We start from the raw sequence: 19,533 nt of genomic DNA, 5'->3' as shown, positions 1-19,533 counted from the left end.
GCAAAAAAATCAAAAAAGTGACTTTTCCTAAGTCTATAGCTCTTCCCCTAAGCAAATTAGGGACCAGCCGCTTGTGCATGGGAGTTTCCTACAACCTGGTCTATCGATTAAACCCTTAATCCCAAATCTGGACGGGTAGTTTTTGAGAAAAAGTGAAAAAAAAAGTACCGAGTTGTGAAGCTTTTCTAAGACCGTAGGGGGTGGGGTAGGGTAAAAATTGCCCTAATTTTCATGCAGGCAGGTAGGTCAAACGCTACTGAATCCATTGGTACCACTTTTATGAGAATCTGACGAGTAGTTTTTTGGGAAAGCGAATTTTTCGAAAAAGCGTTTCAAAAAAAAAAAAATAAAAAAAAAAAAAAAAACCAGATCTCATCTGGAAAAAAAAAAAACGTTTTCATAATACCTGTTTAATAAATCAAACAGGAATTTGACTCTCTTTGAGCAGTCTACTCATCGTGAAAATCTCCGTCTGTCAATTCGCGGCGTGGTCGGAACAAAAATTAAGTAATTTCACTTAAGTCCAGAAGCACTATACAATGAGATTATCTATGTCGCAAAAACCATATGGGAATATGGGAAATCACTTCTGCATTTGCACGAAGCTTTGTGAACTTAATTCTTTTCGTAAGATTAAATTTGGCCGCAAAACTCTCATTACTTCATCAATCAAAGAATCAATTGCAAGAACCGTAATTTAATTAATTTACAGAAAGATGAACTAATATAAAAATTGATAGAATTTAAGATCGAATTTATAGACATTTTGAACTTGATTTCTGAATTCTGATAGAAGTAAACGGAGTGCTCAGTACGATCAAGGAGCTAGCACCAATCTCTAAAAAATACGTCCTTCTACCTTATTGATTTCACTTGAACTGGTCCAAATAGTGAGGACAAATTGTGACAGATACGCATGCCAATTAATTAACCCATTTCAAACTCTTATCTTTCTCTCTGTAAGCGAATTTTATTGTAAAAATGCGTCCAAATCGCTGTTCGACAGCGGCTTAATACTTTTCTGCTGAGGTGACATATTATTCTGGTGATTGGCCATGAATTGAGGGGAAAACTGAGGCGCCGCGAGAGGTCTGAAGCTCTGTTGCATTGCATTATTCATACCAAATTGCTGGGATACCATCTGGGATCCAGGAGCACCTGTCATCATTTGATGTCTATATTGCATATTCATGTTGGATCCAGCCATTGTATTCATGTTATTGCTTTTGGGCAGAACTGATAAACTGTCGAGTGAACTTGGACCGACATTTTGAGTCGGTTGGTTCTGCTGGGAGCCCAAAACTGCGAGTTGATTTTGCTGATTGAATTGCTGACTCATCGGGTGAAGGACCAGACTGTTTCCCATTGGCTCTCCCGACTGAGCTCCTAGCATATAATTTGGTTTTCCGCCCGTGTTAGCGGGTAGTGCTGCGTAAGTGTTGCTTTGACTGTTGACTGATATGTTATAATTAGGTCCAAAACTACTAGAGCTGCCGCCATTAGAAATATGAGAGTTAATTGCTGGTGCCGTGCCTAATGATTCTGTCAGATTCCTAGGAGCAACAGTTGCTTTTTGGGTCATCTGCAACTTGTTGGCTTCCAGCGGATTCTGACGTTCCAGATTTTTCATAATTTCTTTGTCTTTCATCAATTTTTGCTTTTGTTCAAGAGTGAGAGGTTGTTGCTTCACTAGAGATGTGCTTCCATTTGATCTTTCAGTTGTAGTTCCGTTCGACATACTTTTGGGGGATTTCTTCTGCGGTGACTCTAAATTGGATCCCAGCAATTCGTCCAGGTCAGTTGTGATCTTTTTTATTTCCCTCGAGGGATCGCTCGATTTTTCAGCCAGGATAGAGGACAGAATTGAGTCTGGGTTATCGTCTGAGCCTAAACAACAAATATTGTTCAACAAAGCCAACAGCCTGGTAGAAAAGTGTCAATGAACTAAGAAAACGGAACAAAATATTCAAGCTCTTTGAATTTCTATTTTTTTGCCATGATTGACCTTGAAAACTACACACCCTAAATAAATGTCTTCACTTCGTTCATTAACTGGATATGGCTTTTGTGAACAACTTCAGGCACTGAATATTCCATTCTTTGACAAACCTTTACTCTCAAGGGAAAATTTTCAATGTTTTTAATTTTCGTTCATTTTATTGATGTTGTGGGAACGTTTAATCTATTGTTCAGTAAGCTATTTATTAGCTTTAATTGATTGTATTCGAAAATGACTCATAAATAATGTGGAGCTCACCTTCGTTCATGATGTGATCGATGGCTTGGTTCTGTTCTTTCTCATACGCAGACACCTGTTCTAATTTAGTCGTCTGCTCCGTCTCTATCTGCTCCAGCATTTGCTTAATCACCACCATGAACTTCTGGAACTGAGAGAGATTCAACTGGGAATCAATCGCCAGAGGTAACAGAAACGGGATTCCCTTAGTTGCCATCGTATCTTTACTCATGCCCAATTTTGAATTGTTCAGCGTCACTTGATAGATTCCCAGAATAGCCATCAGTACTGCTGGTTCGTGCGATGGAATGGATTTTGTGAAAGGTAGCAACTCATCTTGTACGTACCACCTGTCCAGATATTCCAGCATTTTACCCATACACACCAAACTGTTCACTCTTACACTCAATACATTAGTTTCCAGACAGATCCTTTTCAATCTGGGAACCACGTTATTCTTAAGAGTGGGGAAATCAACATGCACAGCGAAGGTAGGAATGACTTTAAGACAGAGCTCCTGTATTTTTAGATCTTGCGAGTCCAGAGCTTTGTACAACATTGGGAACAAATGACTTTTCAGGTCATCCAAGGGAGTTTTAGCCAAAAGGACGTCCAACTTCTGAACGCAGACGTAAATGATCTGAATTGGCTCAGTCATCAGGAAGACTTCTTTAAGATGAGGCAGCACTTTTGTGACATATTCTTCCTTTGTGCATTTCTCAGCTATGAATAACACGTTCGGTAAAACAAATAAAACCATCTCCTTATTATTCAGTTCCTGTACAATTGATGGCAGAACTCTTTGTAACAGGACGCGCTGCGGTAACTTTTCTAATACTTTCTTCAGACCTTTGTAAAAAGTAGTTCTCTGCGCCTTATCCCATTGGAATAGCGTATCCAGGTACTGCAATGTAACAGCACCTACATCCTGGAAAAATGGGATCTTGGCCAGTTGATTTGCGTCCGGTCTAACGTTGGCGTCTACGCTGAGCAACATGCGTACATGTTCTCTCACGTCTTCAGGGATGCATTTAAGGACTTGGAGAGAACTCAAACTGGATAGTTGTAAAGCGTTCTTCTGGAATGTAGAAAGCATGTGTCCATTATCATACAGAGGACGGCCTCGATTAAATACTGTGTAAAAGACCATGCCCAATGAAAACATATCACTACTTCGGTCGGCAGTTTGTGACAAAATATACTCAGGAGCAAGGTAGTCTAAAGATGGCTTAGCTGGAATCGGGTTGTCAGGTTCCCAGCCCCTAAATAAAAACTTGGGCTCCTGTTCTGTCGGGGTCTGGTTAGTCATGCAACAATCAAACCCGGCGAGCTTCCACGCTCCAATCTTATTGAGGATAACATTATCAGGACAAATATTTCCGTGTATCATTTTGACATCATTGTGTAGGAACGAAAGTCCTTCTGTAATTTGAAGCAGACCATATTTTAATTCGGTTTCAAACAGTTCATATTCTTTGAGATCTTTCGGAACCGGTGAGGGAAGATTGAAATGTGCTCCCAGGATATTGGACAAACTTCCAAAAACGGGTTCAGTTGCAAAAGCCAGAGAATCACGTGACTCTTCGACGCCATGTTCCACGATCAATAACTTCGGATGTCTCAGCCTCGTTAGCTGCTGCACTCCACGTTTAAGTGTATCAAATACAATCTGTTGATCTTTCTTTGGCATTTTATCAAATTGACGCTTTTCAAAGAGCCAGATGCTGACTTCCTGGCCAGTTGATCTCCTCTTTCCTTCATATACTTTCCAGGACAGTCCTGTTCCGGCACTTGCGAAGTGATAACCGATCTCATATTCTCTGATGAGAGGGTTGCTGAGGGCAGTTCCGATGTTAGTCACCGTCGACTTAAATCCCTCTTTCACTCGTGATAGCATTTTTTGAACCCACTTGGCTTTAATCTATTCCACAAGTTTTAGTCAGTTATTGGTATGATAATACTAATGTTTTAACTCCATCTTAGTTTCATATAACCTGAAACACTTCTAGCATTTACTGACTGTCTTAAGATTGAATTTTCGTCAGTTTTTGTATTGAATCAGAAATTCAAAGTCACTGTAAAAAGTAGAAATTATTGCAAAGGTAATATATAAATTTCATTTTAAATTTACTATCTATCTATATAGACAATAGATATATCAGCTTCAGCGTTGAATATTAAATATTCGGTGATTTGGACGAATGATCAGGTTTTTGTGGTAAAAAGTACAATATTATAATGATGACTCAATCAATTATCGTAAGATTTTCGTTCAAGTATTCTTTCAGCTGGCGTTCGTTTGATTGACAGGATCAAGTCTATGGAATTCGTTGGTCACATCTGAGGTTCTGTTCCGTCTACAACGTCGAGCAGTCGCACTTGTCTGTCGTCTGTGAATTTCAGGCACTTCTGCAAACCAAAAATTATATGAAAATATACCGGTCTGTTCTCGATCTCAAAAAACCAAAAAAAAATCAAAGTCAAATCGCCAAAACACAAAATTAAAAAATGAGCCTTTTCTTGAAAAAAAAACGATGAGACAAAAACCACAGGGTGTGATATCTTCGTTCATTGAAAATTAACAGAGCTCAAAATTTCGCGTAACTTTATTTCCCCCTTTATAAGTATTGTTTAGTTAAGATACTGAAATTTTCACTGACATAGGCGTTGGTAAGTAAGGACTTCAGTGCTCGAAGAAATTTTTTACCTGATGGTGTTGCCATAGAGTGTCCCTGTGTGATACAGTGATGAGGGAGATGCCCTTCTGGGCACATACATCGTACAGCTGGCACTCGGTGTCCACCGAGATCTGGCTAGAACACTCGTCCAGAATGGCCCACTGTGGTCTGTGGTAGAAGAGACGGGCCATCTACAATCAAACACAACAGAATACAACTTTAAAATTTTGACAGAGACAGCCTAGACAAAGCAATAACCAAATATGCAGTAGGCAACGAGAAAACGCGAACAAATAACAAAAATAAAGATGATGGTGACATTTTTTTCTTTTACTAGTGTATTGAAACTAGTAACTGTACTACAGTACTAGAAACTGTTCGCTCATAAACGAGGTTTCACTGAACTTTTTAGAATCCTCTTAAGACGCAGTTTAGAAGTTCAATAAGAACCTTTGTAAATTTCATTCTTCATTACTGACGGCTTCATGGAAATAAATATTATTAAATACTGTTTAAGAGAGCCAGCTTCAGACCAATAGTATCATAGGTAAGAAAAAATACCATGATACGGCTGTTCAATTCTTCATGAATTAGAAAAAAGCTAATGACTCATCTAAGTGGTCATTTAAAAATCAATTTACTTTTCTTTTTCTCGCCGAGATATTATAAAAGGTTAAAATTTTTCCGGATTTTAATCACCAGCATTTACAAAACAAAATCAGAAATAGTCACCTTTGAACGACTATCAACCCTTTCGGCAAATCTAAAGTTCATCTCATTTGTAGCAGGAAGTCTGAAAGCGATAAATCTTGTGAAATCCGGGAGACTTATTAAACAGACAAAACAAATCCATCATTCAGAATCAGTTTAATTGAACTAGCATGCATATGTGCCAGGAAGACAATATAGCTAACAGAGGAATTGGATGATACGAATCCTCAAAGAAGAACAAATTCATTCAAGTTTATTGATAACAAAAATAAATTACGGAAATAGATAGCGTCCTGAAAAGGGTAGATAAAGAAGACTAGTTTATCTGCTCTAGGTCGACCGAACATAGCCAACAGACATTTGGGAAAGAGTCAATGAACGCAAAGAAACAGAAAATTTTCTTCAGGGACCCATTTTAATTTTTGGGACCCAACTATGATACTTGTACCCACTAGAGGATTTAGGGAGAGGGGCGGACTCAGGTATTCGACCCCCTGCCGACCCAAAGGATCCCACCTTTACACTATTTTGAGATATCCATTTTTGGCTGACTGACCCTAAAAATTTTTTAAAAGCGTCTTTGGCGCCAATATATACTTAGTTTGAGGTGGGAGCGCGCGCCGAAAAAACGCGATTTTTTGGTCAATATTTTCCAAAAAGTGCCTAAAAACGCCTTTTGTGGCCTGTTTTTTCAAAATTTTGCCTGCGGCGCAGAAAGTTTGGACAAAACAGCGTCTTTTTAGTGCTTTAGGAGAGCTCGAAAAATCAATTTGGTTGACCTAAAAAACACAGGTCGTCAAAATTTTCGAAAATTTTTTGAAGATCCGGTCAAAAAATCCTAGATCCGAGAAAATCCTAGACTTTTATATATACTGTTGAGGTTATTCACATCTAAGATTTTGAGCAGATAGAATTTCAAGAATATTGGCTGAAAATCAATTTTCAAAAACAAACTTATTTGTAGAAAATAGCGTCAATGAAAATGACTTCTCTTGACAAGATAATTTGGCACAACACCAATGATTTTATCAGACTTAACTATTCCCTTTCCACTTAAATGGGATGAGCTCAGTCTAGGAAACTGATATCGACACCGCTAAGACTGTTTAAATTTAAAAACCCCGAAGCAGACAAAACTATCAAACTGCACAACGAAGGACCACTAAGAAAAAAAAAGATAAAAAGATGTTTGTTTGCCACGGAAATATCTGCAGACTGAAAATTTCAACAACCCAATCAAAAGGCATTTAACTTTCCAAAGCGGACTTATTTAACCGCATTTCTTTCAAACGTTTGGATTCTGAATGCTGATTGGTCCATTTAACTTTCTACCATTCGGACACTCTGCCATGAAATATTTCCCGCTTATTACTCACAGCCATGCGCTGCTTCTCTCCCCCACTGAGTACATCTATCCACTCGGCCAATTTGTTCCACCCGTGAGTCTGCAACACTCTCGTCAGATTCGCCTAAACACACCACACAAAACTCAAAGCACAATTCACAAACACAAATCAATCAAACTAGCGTTTAACGCACCTCCGGTGCTTCGATTTTTTTCGATAATTCATGAAAAACCGCATATATTGGAAATAAGATCTGCAAACTTTTAGTGTACTCTGACTGCACTCAATTACAGGGTTGGTAATTTCAAACTTTTTAATTCCCATTTTGAAAATCCATAAAAGCGTCATCTCGAAAACTTAATGGGCCTCTGGAGAACTTTGGAGGCCAGATTTGCAACCAGTGAGAGCCCCTGAGAGCACCCTACTATACGGTTGGGAATTTCAAATTTCGTGAATTTTTTTAAACTTAAGATTCCCGACAAAAATTGAAAAAATCATAAAACAACGTCTTGTCTCGGAAACTAAAAAGATTTGAGCACTCATATTTAGAGGCAAGATTTGAGACGCGTGGGTACACGCTGACAATAAAGTTGTGTCTTCGTCAAATTAGTAGTTTCAAATTTTGCGAATTTCTTTGTAGATAATTTCTTGGAGAAATTTTGAAAAAATCACAAAAAACGTCAAATCTCGAAAACTAAAAGGATTTGAACAGTCATATTTGAAGGCAAGATTTGCAACACCTTAGAGTACCCTGTAGCACCCAACTACAGGGTTGCGAATTTCAAATTTTGAAAAATAATAAATTTAGGTTTTCTGAAAATTTTGAAAAAATCACAAAAACGTCACATCTCGAAAACTCCAAGGATTTGAGCAGTCATATTTGGAGGCAAGATTCGCAATCCTTGAGAGTACTCTGAATGACAGGACCCAACTACATGGCCGGGAGTTTCAAATTTTGAAAAAAAAACATTAATTTAAATTTTCTAAAAAATTTTTGAAAAAATCACATGAAACCTCATATCTCGAAAACTGCAAAGAGTTGAGCAGTCATACTTGGAGGCAAGATTTCAATTCTTGAGAGTACTGTGACAGAACCCAACTACAGGGTTGGGAAGTTCAGATTTTGCGAAAAAAATTAATATAAGTTTTCTGAAATTTTTTTTGAAAAAATCACCAAAATCGTCTTATCTCGTTAACTAAAAAGAATTTGGCCATTCAAAATTGGAGGCCAAATTGACAACCCGTTGGTGAATCCGGACAGCATCCCAATATTGGGCGGCTTATTTTAAACTCGGTGAAATATATTTAAATTTATAATAGATAAAGCCAAAACACACACCAACTAAATTAAGCACTTCACAGCACGGTCTGCGACAGCGAAAAAAATTGCGGCCGTTTTTTTAACCAAAAAGTACCAAAACTTGAAAAATTTTCTGGTTTCACCACATTTTCATTTTACTATTTAAATATTATATCACAAAACAAATTGAGCAATTACGAAAATGGTATGCACAAAAGTTTTAATCTCTCGGTGTAATATTACATTTTTAAGCAATTTTTACTTAGATCAGCCGAATCTCCAAAAAAACACTTTTTAAAAAAAAGCTTTTTATGCTGTAAAATACAACTTACAGAATACAATAATTTACAATTTTTGCCAAAAACAAGAGTTTTGATCTAATTTTGGTCACCGAAAACAAATGTTTTTGGCTAAAAACTAAAGTTATTGGTTGAGCCACCATTCGCCTTTTTTTAAATTAGTATACCTTTTGCCCCCCTTCCCCCAATTTTAATTACAAACATACATTCTCGTAATTAATGCATGGCGAAAGGCATAAACAAGAAGTGAAATATTCCATAAAATTAATTGCGAGCAAAAATTGCCTCATTCAACCACCACACTTGTCATCATACTTTAACCGCAATTTCTAATTGCATTAGGAATTGCATCATTCCCTCTGCAAGAGCTAGTTCGACTTCAGTTTTTCTACTGCAAACTTCCTCTTTCGTTCGGCTAAAATAGATTTATTCAATGAGCGTTCCCTAGTCAATATTCGACGTGCATTCGCAAAAAGAATTATAAAAAACATAACTCAGGGTTATTTTGTCAGAACACTGTCAAAGGAAAGTTGGAAAAGCCATCTCCACAGAGGATATGCTAAGGAAGATGCGTGCAAACATCCGATAGGTCAAAGATGCGAAAAGAAGATAAATTGTCCCGAAAACATAAAAAATTGTAATATTAGTGCAAAGATCCGGTAAGTAAATCATAGCCAACAGTTAGTTTTTTTTAACTTTGGGGAAAAATATTTCATGTTTAAGCTCTTTGAATTTCAACAATATTTTATAATTGACACTTTTGTTGATAAAACTAACCGAATTAGAGAACACTAGGCCATTATTAACGTTTTTAGACTACCGGGAGATCTAAAAAATCGAATATAAGTATAGGAAAACAAAACGAAACCGATGAGTAAATCTCGTTTTTTTTTCGAGGACATTTGTTATTGAAGAGCTTATCTTTTTCCTTTTGGAAAAGAATTTGAGCTGAAAATAAAAACAAATCAAAATCAAACAGCAATAAACAACAAACATAACCAACAAACAGTTGGAAAAGAGTCAACGAATCCAAAGAAACAGAAAACGTATGGCTTTAATGCTGTTTGAATTTCAAGACCAATTCAGGATTGGCACTTTTTTGATAAAACTAACTCAATTTGTTTTTATTCCGCTAGAAAATCGAAAATGAAATTCCACTTTCGAAACTAGGAATGATTCACGTTTTTAGCGCCATTTGAATAAGTTTGAATGCTTTCCAGTAGTTATTAGAGCATTTTAAGACTACTGAAAAAAAACGAAAAAAAAAATTTATCACGGTCTATAAAAGAGTCTGAAAAGAGCGCGAACAATTTCATGGCTTTTGCTTGAAAAAACAACATGACAAAAACAAATGATAAAGCAGTAAAATTTATTATGTAGAGCAACGCTGCAATTTCCACGGTTCGCTAAAAATACGTTTCATTTCCGCATAAAACTAATCTAGTCAAAGAAAACGCAGTCAACAGGGATTTTTGTAAATTCCGCTGGAAATTCTGAAAATTAAAATCCGTTTTTGAAACTAGAAACCTTCCTTTTATTTTCGCACCATTTCGTGATTAGAACGCGATAAGGATAAGCCTTTCTTTCAGAAAATTAATTTAACTTGAACTTAAAAGAAATTATATGTCAAACCGTGAAAAAGTCTTGACACCCCGTTCATTGACACTTGAAAATTACTAGCCAAACAGTAGATTGAAAAATTGCTTGCATACTGGTCTTTCTGCTTATTGTTAGGTATTCCTATTTTCAGTAGTCGGGCTTGAAAACCTTTCGACCGAACGAACCGCGTCAAAACTAACAAACCAGTTTTGCGAGAGTAGAACAAAACTGTTTTTACGCCTGTATTGTGAAGACATTTTAACGGACTTAATTCAGACGATACAAAGCTATTTATCTCCCCTCTCTCGAAGTGAGAGACCGGAAAATGATACAATTTGTAACCTACCAAAACAAAATTCGCTACCATTACCAAGTTACGTTTTTCGCAACCCTTCATTTAGGCCTTTGTTTTCTTTCTAAAATGCTCACCTGTTCGATGATGACTTCTAAGTCTGCATCCTTCACGTGCTTTCTTCGCATGTCTTCATGTGAGTCAGGATAAATCAGCTGGTCTCTGAAGGTGCCCAAAGTCATGTACGGCTTCTTCAACACACAAATAAAATATCCTTCTAGACCTCTCATGAACAGTAATTCAATTATAATTCTCGCCAGTTTTTTAAATGAGAGATTCTTAAAATGTTAAGACACAAAAACTTTTACACAGTGTCCAAGCTTTACTTTGCAAATACAAGTAAAATAACACAAACAAATAGAAAATGCAAAAAAGTATGCCCTGAAAGAAAATCAACTTGGAAAATTACAAGGGGTTAGCCGTTGGCTGGGCAAGCATGACCATGTTCCGGCCAAATATATAATGCAAAAAAAACACATTCTTTTTGAAATTCAACTGCAAGTCAGTGAATAGAAAATGAGACGGAAACAAATAAAGTGAAAAAAAAAACTTTTGGTAAAAAAATCGAGAACAATTTCATAAAAACAGTCGAGAAACACAATGGGGTAAGCCCATTGAGCCGAAAACTGCAAAAAATGTTCAACAATTAAGTTCTAAATCTTGCAATATAAAATAACTGAATTTTTCAAAGGATAAATAAGCAATTTTTCGCTTTTGAAGTTTGGAGTTCCTAAGGTTTACAAATAAATCAACTTCACATATTCTTACAGATTTTTAAGACAAGTTGTTTACGGGAAAAACAGTCTACCTCCCGACTAAGTCACTTGCTCAAGCAAGTGTAAAAAAATCGAAAGTCAAACCGCGAAAAATCCAATTTGATCTCGAACAAATTTTAGGTTTTTTCTTGAAAAAAAAAAACAAAAAAACCATCACGACCTATATAAGAGCCTGAACTACGTTCATCGGCTTTTAAAAATTTTATGTTTTAGATGTTTTATGATGAGTGTTATGATGTTTTAGAAGGCTCGATGAACCCGAGTAAATCTCTTTATTTAACAGTACAATTTGGACCGCGAGGTGAAGCTGCTCTTCGCAAACACTAGCGAAAACACGACAAAAAAGCATCTTTACAAAGTGAAAAATAAAGATAGAAAAAGTTAAACTTTGTTACGTATGGGCTTCAAAGCTGCGACCTCGAGAATTGGAGCTCATGCCCTGCCCTCTGCCACGAACGCTTAACAACCGGCAAACACTAGTCACAAATAAAGCAGCTACATATGCTAACAAATTGCCAATGCTATGCAGCAAAAAAGGCACCAAATACAATAGACACTATTTTAGAATTAATTCATCGGAATATAACAAACTGAAGCCATTCACACTAATTTAGCATGTAATAAATTGGATAGCACAAAATTGTGAGTTATATTGAGTTTAAAAAATTTCTAAACCCGATTTTTTATTAGTTGTGGTTTAAAACAAATAGCTTTTTTCGGTTCATTAAATGTTTTAAATTATTACTGTTCAAACGTCAAAGCACATGCTATCAAAAAGCCGTAAAGGTGCCCAAAAACGTAACTAACAATTGCGACTTATGTTAGATAAAAAAGAGTAGTCGTAGTATAACACTAGCGCTCACTTAAGTTCTCTAGTGTAATTATACCTGTGGAATGTAAAACAAGTTCCGTCTGACTGGCTTAATCACTGTGCCAGAAAACACCGGCCACAGTCCCCCTAGCACCCGAAACAGGGAACTCTTGCCACATCCGTTGGATCCCCTCACAAGTACATTTTGGCCATGTCTCACTTCGAAGTTGAGCGACTCTATCAACACACTTCCATTCGGCGCAATTAAAGGCACATTGTCGAACCTGCAGATAAAAAAACTCAGAATACACCCTCAGATAGTTTGATGCAAATTAAATATCAAACTTTCTAAGTTTGAATGATTTTTCATAAAGAAGCCTAAATGATTTTGCAATATATTTTGCAGAAGTATAATTTGCAATAAAGTTTTCAATATATTTTGCAATCGTTTCGCAGAAGTATATGATTAAGCAGGTCTCCATTATCCGGACAATCAAAAAAGATAGATGACCCATAGCAATTAATCACTTCAAGGTTAAAATCTTTTCATTGGGTTTCATAACAGTAATTTTAGCCCTTCTTGACAGTTTATCGTAAAAAATTGCAGCGCTGCTATAATTGGAAAACCTTCTGACTTTCAGTTTCGAGTTGTGCAGAAAAAAAATCACCTTAAAGCTGTTTGATTTCGAGGAATCATTCATAATTGGCTATTTTTCAAGACATGCTTTTATGAACATTTTTCAAATTAAAAAAAACCTATCGATTGTTTTACTCGAAAACTTTCAATAGGAAAAATGCATCACAGAAAAAAAAAGATAGCCGTAAAGCTCTTTGAATTTGTAGAAAACTTTATGATGGACAATTTTTTGCTAAAAATAACCCAATTTGAGCAAACTAGATCAATACATAAAACTTTTATTTCGCTGGGAAATCTGATAACTAATTTCCATTTTCGAAATCAGAATTCGATCAGTTTTTTCGTGATCTTTACACTTTTGCTGATCGATAGTGGAGTTTGCCTTCCTTTTAACAATACAAATGCACTGAACTTAAAAAGAAATCACAAGTCAAACAGCAAAAAAATCAAAACTGAAATTTTTTGTTTTAAATCAGCAAGACTTATATAAGAGTACTCACTACGTTCATTACTCTTAATAAACACAGTACATATTTTATTGACACAGAGGCGAAGCGGAGCTTCTCATCACTAGCGATACCACAAAAAAACCCATTGCAAGCTAGCAGACAGGAAAGAAAGGCGAGCCACTTTGTCCAGAGAGAAAACGGAAAAATTTTCGAAGAAACCACAACTAAAACAATTCAAAAGCTGTCTGGAATGTTTTACTTGCGGAAAATGCGTCCAGAAACACAGCGGCGGCGTTTAATAATACTTCGAGAACAATTCTCGAGCGAAACAAAAATTGTTGTCATGAAAAATTTGAACTATAAATTTCATTCTGAGATTTATACTTTTTGTGCGATCCGGAGGAAAATATAGAAAAATAATGGTTCCCCTGAACGATCCAAAATTAGGTTAGTAAGCCGATAATTTATAAGCGTAAATCATTGAGACCGAAAAGATTTTTAAGCAAAAAAATTTAAAAAAAAAAAAGAAAATATACGTAGTCAAGGCCAGAAGAATTACAAATTATTAAGTAAATGAGTCAATGAAAACATAGAAAAGCAACTACAATGAAACCATAAAAAGCAACTACAATGAAAACTGCATACAGCAAAAAAAAACTAAGATTAGACAACTAAGCCGACAAAATTAAGTTGAAGACAAATAATAGCCGACAATTTTTTTCAAACTAAATATTTACAGTTTGAAAAAAAAATAGGTCCTGTTCAGATTCAAACCCAGGACCTTTGCAGTCTCAGGCGTAATCGTTACCTCCAGAATAATTGCGCCGGAGACGCTTACAAATTTCAATTCATTATGAACCAAGAGACCATGTGATTCTCTAAAGCAAATTGTTAATCCGAAAAGTCTATATTCCGATTTGATAAAGCCTGCTAATCGCAAGCGTAACAAACAACTTCACTCACTTACCGTCTTTTAAGCAAATGATTAAAAAATTACACTTGAAGAGAAACCAAAAGAAAAACCTCGAAAAATCAAATTTGAGACAAAGAAGACCTAAATAAAGGTATTCACTCTCCCAATTTTCAAACTAAGCTTGCAAGCTTGCTTGCCTAAATACGTGATTTTGTTGGTTGCAACATATAATTTATTAAACAAGCAAAAAACATAATGCATCCAAAAGACCTAAACATATAAAAATTCTATCCAATCATCAATATGTAAAAGCAATTCGACCAGTTAGACACAAGCGTCACACTGGACTTCGCAAACACAAGCGAAATAGTAGGAAGGTTCTAAGAACGGCACAGAATGAAAAATGCAAGAAAATAAAAAAACATAACTTGCAATAAATTAACTAGAAACATGTATGACAACGGGGTTCGAACTCTCGTACAAAGTCGTTAGTCTGGAAAATTTTTATCAAACAATAAGCATTGCAATAAAACAATCAGAAAAGCTGAGAAAAACAGCTAAATTTTTACACTACTATCGACAAACAGTAACCAATTTTCGGCGTTCGAATGTTTAAAAATATAGTTCAATTAGCCGATAAAGCATACGCCGAAATTATTATAAGTCCTGGACAAAAATATTCAGTTTCATACCTAATAAAAAATACAAGGACCTGCCGATAATCGAATCCTAGACCTTTGGCTGCGAAGGGACCGCGTTGCCCCTAGACCAAGGAAGCCAACAAGCATATACAGCTGAATAAAGGCGAAAGAAACCAACAATCCACACAGAGGCGAAGCTGAGCTTCGCACCATTTGCGATACAAATTTGACTGAAATCAAACAGAAAAACTTGAAAAAAAATTAACAAATCGTTTTTGTCAATAAAAAATTGTATTAGCAGTGATAATTAAATTCAATTTTCAAAAGTAGAAGCCGATCACGTTATTCGTACCGTTTGCATTTTGCTGTTCGTCAATGGAGTTTGCCTTTCTTTTAAAAAAGGAAATGAAGTGAATTTGAAAAGAAATCGGAAGTCAAACTTCGGAAAATCAAAATTGAGTGTAAACAATTTAAGACTTTTTCCTGAATAAAAAACAGAAAAAATCACCAGTAAAGACCTTTATAAGAGTACTCACTAAGTTCATTACTCTTTAAAAAGACTACCTGTACTCAAGAAGTTGAGCACATTAGTGTGCATGCCAAGTCATGTGAGCTTGTAAAACCTAATTTCTCATCGACTTGAAATTCTGCTTACGAGAAGCAGATGTCTAGTTCTGCTCGCGAGTGTAAAAAAATTACTTGACTTGCCTTGGTTAATTCAGTACAGTATGAGAAACCGCGAAGCATTAAAAAAAGCCAATCAGTAGTGATTAACGACGCCGAAAAACCGTTATCAACTGTCTGGTGGTCTATAAATAGCCCAAATTGAAGTAAAATAAAAGTATGGAAGTAAAAATAGAATTAAAAAGAAGAAAATAGAAGTAAAAAGAAGTAAAAAAAATCTATGAAAATGACAGAAATTAATAAAACAAATTGCTTCAGCCTTATATGACATTAAAGATTGTTTCATCAACAGGAGTTACAACCATTGAAGCATTAGCCTGAAAGATCGTCCATTAAAGTACCATATGACAAAGCCCATAAATAAAAATAAGTAACCTAGGATAATAAGGTATTTTCCAACAGTTCCCTAAGCGTTAGTTTTACAAAATCATCACAACAGCTTAGTTCAACTTCACTCTCAACATATGTAAAAAAAATGGGTTTCAACTAGCAACTGACTTTTCAATAAGCCAACTTTTAAAACAGTTTTGAAAAACAGCTGGTCTGAAAACAAATTGTCGACCCTGGCTAAGAAGCTAAAAAAAATAACGGCTGTTATAGATTTCGTCCCATTAAAGATCTCGTCCCATTTAATTTCAACAGATTTCGACCTTCAAAGCGTACACAGATTTCGTCCCACAAATTTGGATATGGGATGATAGGATGTTGGATATGGGACAAAATTTGTATGGGACGAAATCTGTTAATTAAACAAATAGGACGAAATCTGTGCCAATCAAACTTGAAGCTACTGACTTGATGTGTCCATCAGATATGATCGTGTGTCCTCTGCTTTGTAAAGTGAGACCAAAACTGGCCAGTGTCAGCTCCTGTCCCTCTTCGTCATTGTTTTCTGTACCAGCTAGTTTTTTGGCATCTGGAGACAAATCCTTCGAGGCTGGCGCTGCCGAAACAAAAACGCGCTCAATTTACAGACAAGCTGCTGAAAACGAAACTGTTTTTTTTTTAGTCGATATGTTGTTAATTGAAACGGTCAGTTTTCCTTGTCCTCGATTAAATTTGTTCTGCCCCTGACTAGTGCGTCATATGCCGTTTTCAACATGGTTTTCTTGTCATATCTTGCGGTCCTTTGACGCATTAATTTTTTCAAGAACTGATTCTGTCTTCATTAGTTGTAAGAAAAAAATGATTTCAGTTTCTAATTTAAGAACAAAAAGCGTTTCAGCCCCGAAACTGCGATAATAAATTATATACAGGTTATCTTGTACCTGTATTCGGCTTGACTGACCGACTTGTTGCTGATTATTCGAAAAAATCCGAAAAAAAGCGACAACACGTCAACCGGAAAGTGGACGTCCTTTGAATTGAAAAGACTAGAGAATTTGAAAGCTTCATCGCATCTTCTCGGTATTCAATTTCTAAATGGAACTTTGAGAAAACTTTGGTTCAACCAAAACTGCTGTCGTAAAAAACTATCAAATGACCCTTAAAATAGGTACTGGTATTCAGTACGCCACTGAATACCATGCATCTGAAATGAGCACGCATGGTTCACACAGTAAGTTGGTATATTAACCTAATTGAATCCTTTCCTTATCGAATAACATCAGGTCAAAAGGTTTAGAATGCGTCATTTTCGCAATATCCGGTATGCAGTTCGCTATCTTGTAAAATTTCACCACTATTATCCGGTGAAACTCTATCTATCCGGTTACTACTAATACAGGTGAAGTCTCATCGCATCCAGACGGGTAATGCATGCTAAAAAAGCAGGCATTACCTGTCGACATTCTCTTTCTTTCGATGCGTACATTTGAGTTATATTCCATACCAATTCTCAAGCACAAGATGAAAGGACTTTAAGCTGATTTTTTTTCTGTTGGCTTTTGTTTATATTGAAAAGCTACTATAACAAACATCCTCGTTCTCACCTGATGTGTTCGAAGAAGCCACTTGCTGTCTGACAAACTTGTCTGATTTCAGGTCCTCCAGCACTTCAGTGAGTTCGCACACTCTACTTGTGAGTCCTGCCAGACGACTCAACTCTCTACCTGAACATAACACCAGAGCTTCGAAAAAGTAATTTTCTTAACCGTTTTACTTATCAAGACAGTCTCTCAAACTCGGACAAGAAGCCAATTCGAATAGACGTTAGAGGACCAGATAGTATCATTTAATAATATCTTTGCGCTAAACTTTAGTGTGTCTTCAAATAACCAGATGAATTTTTTTCTTTGGCTCTTTTCCACTTCTCCCGCAGTTTAATTGTCCTCGTAAAACCAGCCATTTGATTGGGTCCAGTGATATATCATAAAGAAGTCCTTTCAGTTGAAACATTATTTTCCAAGAAAAACAGGTTGGAAATCTTTGATTTTTAGTTTTATTTTGAGCAAATAAAGCAATCGAACAGGCTTATAATAGGACTAAACGCTATTGTTTAAGCCACAAAACGTGGTTTTCTCCAGTAACATTAGTTTTGGAAGTTTTTTCAGCGCGTCCTTCGGAAAAAACTTTTGTTTTTACTCATTATTTTTTTACATTTTCTTTTCAAGGAAAAATGTTGTCAAAAACGCCTAATTTACTATATTTAGAATATGCATAAGTTCTAGACTTTCTTTCAGATCATCTGATATCACCACTGACAAAAAAACGACTGGAACAAAAAAGAAATCACTTTTTTTTACTATTGTGATCGGACTGCACAGCAACCGTGTACCTTTGTTCCTTTGTTATAGTTGTTTTTCTTGTCATCATGGCTAAATAAAAAATCGGGTATTAATTGCTAGTTTGTTCACCATTCCAAGTTTCATCGCATTATGACAATAGAATAAGTAAAATTGAATTGTGGGGAGGGTGATGAAAAAGAACCGTTTTTTGTTTGATACATTCTTACCTGCGAGTGCCACCCGGCCCATAGCCTCCGCCATCTTCAGCAACATCCTACCACTCTTGTAGTAGTCTTCCAGTCTGGCACTGTGTGAGAACTCCTGGAAGCGGGATTTAGATGCCAAAAAGGGTCGACTCACTATGTAGAAGCCCACCAACGTCGCCACATCTAGAACACAGCCAACAGAAAGTAAGAAAAGTGTCAACTATCTCAATGAAACTGAAAAAATGTAATTATGGAGAGAATTTTTGTCCTTAAAAAACGCAAGAAAAAACCACACGATCTAATTAAGAGCTTCTTCACTGAAAATCCCTAAAAATTAAATCCATGAACTGAAAATTGATGAAATTTTGCCTTCTTTGTAACGTTCGCTATCGAAGTGTAAATTAATTGAAAAATGAATTTGCAAAGCCAGTAGAAAAATTGAACCTACTTCAAGAAAAAGAAATATTGAGCGAGCGGACAGGAAAGCAAAAACTGTAATAATAAAAAACAACAATTGAACGTAACTTAGATTTATGTACAAATTCAAGGTCTAACTGCAGACAAACGAGCTCTTAAAAAAATATATGTTTATCATATATTTCATTGTGTTACTACCATGAAGGTCTCTTCAAACACAGGCGAAGCTGTACTTCGCAAACAAGCAATAGAAGGCAAAAAGTAGCTCCAAAAAGTGAAAAAAGGAAAATGCTCAACAAAATTGTCTTACGCCGGATACGAATCACGATCTGGAGATCTGCACCACGCTAGCTTGGAAAAACACTGAAGCTAGCCACCAATAAACAATCTACAAAAATATAATGGTATGGATGAAAAGTGAACATATAAAAGTGCAAAGGTGCCACCGAATAATGAGACTTTATTTGCGACTTAGGTTGGAAACAAAGTGGATACCGTAATGTGTCACTACGCTCCGCTTGCGCATTCATAAACTAAGTGCCGGACGTGCCACCAAACTAATAAAGCACACTTTTATTTGCTTCTTCGGCTGGAGAAAAAACGGGCTTCATAATACTACACTACGCTCCGCTTGTATAATCAATGAGATTATCCGTAAAATTGGCAAAAACAACATAAAATCATTTTTTACCGATATTAGCTAATGAAAACTAAACAAAATAACCGAGGCGATGTGCCCTAAAACAAAAATTTCAGTAGTTTGCGAGACGAGTAAATCAAATTATGTGTCAATTTTTTTTTTTGCAGAATTA

General features: G+C 36.1%; 2 protein-coding genes across 2 annotated transcripts in view; both read right to left on the bottom strand.

Moving 5' to 3' along the window:
* Positions 1 to 440: 440 nt before the first annotated feature.
* Positions 441 to 4,236, bottom strand: LOC134841997 (SCY1-like protein 2). The gene is made up of 2 exons (XM_063858126.1): positions 2,258 to 4,236; positions 441 to 1,887 (listed from the first exon to the last, which is right to left on the bottom strand). Exons 1-2 carry the CDS (start codon positions 4,131 to 4,133, stop codon positions 971 to 973), a joined length of 2,793 nt encoding a protein of 930 aa, XP_063714196.1. The 5' UTR covers positions 4,134 to 4,236; the 3' UTR covers positions 441 to 970.
* A 105-nt stretch (positions 4,237 to 4,341) lies between these two features.
* The window catches only part of LOC134841395 (ATP-binding cassette sub-family D member 3-like), a 43,303-nt gene continuing 28,111 nt past the window's right edge, over positions 4,342 to 19,533 (bottom strand). Inside the window, exons 11-18 of the mRNA XM_063857356.1 lie at positions 18,326 to 18,487; positions 17,364 to 17,483; positions 16,228 to 16,375; positions 12,185 to 12,392; positions 10,599 to 10,712; positions 7,002 to 7,094; positions 4,944 to 5,105; positions 4,342 to 4,645 (exon numbers count right to left, since the gene is read on the bottom strand). Coding sequence (XP_063713426.1) covers positions 4,571 to 4,645; positions 4,944 to 5,105; positions 7,002 to 7,094; positions 10,599 to 10,712; positions 12,185 to 12,392; positions 16,228 to 16,375; positions 17,364 to 17,483; positions 18,326 to 18,487 — 1,082 coding nt within the window. The 3' untranslated portion in view covers positions 4,342 to 4,570. The remainder of the gene's footprint in view (positions 4,646 to 4,943; positions 5,106 to 7,001; positions 7,095 to 10,598; positions 10,713 to 12,184; positions 12,393 to 16,227; positions 16,376 to 17,363; positions 17,484 to 18,325; positions 18,488 to 19,533) is intronic.

This window comes from Symsagittifera roscoffensis, chromosome 3 (genome assembly GCF_963678635.1).
Source record: "Symsagittifera roscoffensis chromosome 3, txSymRosc1.1, whole genome shotgun sequence".
NCBI lineage: Eukaryota > Metazoa > Xenacoelomorpha > Acoela > Convolutidae > Symsagittifera > Symsagittifera roscoffensis.
Note: the sequence above shows the minus strand (reverse complement) of the source record. Positions and strands in the feature narration are given on the sequence as shown.

Bases quoted from the DNA above. Each gene is read 5' to 3' on its own strand.
- LOC134841997 (XM_063858126.1), bottom strand. From the start codon at position 4,133: ATGCTATCACGAGTGAAAGAGGGATTTAAGTCGACGGTGACTAACATC. The intron at 1,888-2,257 runs GTGAGCTCCACA...TTTGTTGTTTAG, and splicing joins CGATCACATCATGAACGAAG to GCTCAGACGATAACCCAGAC.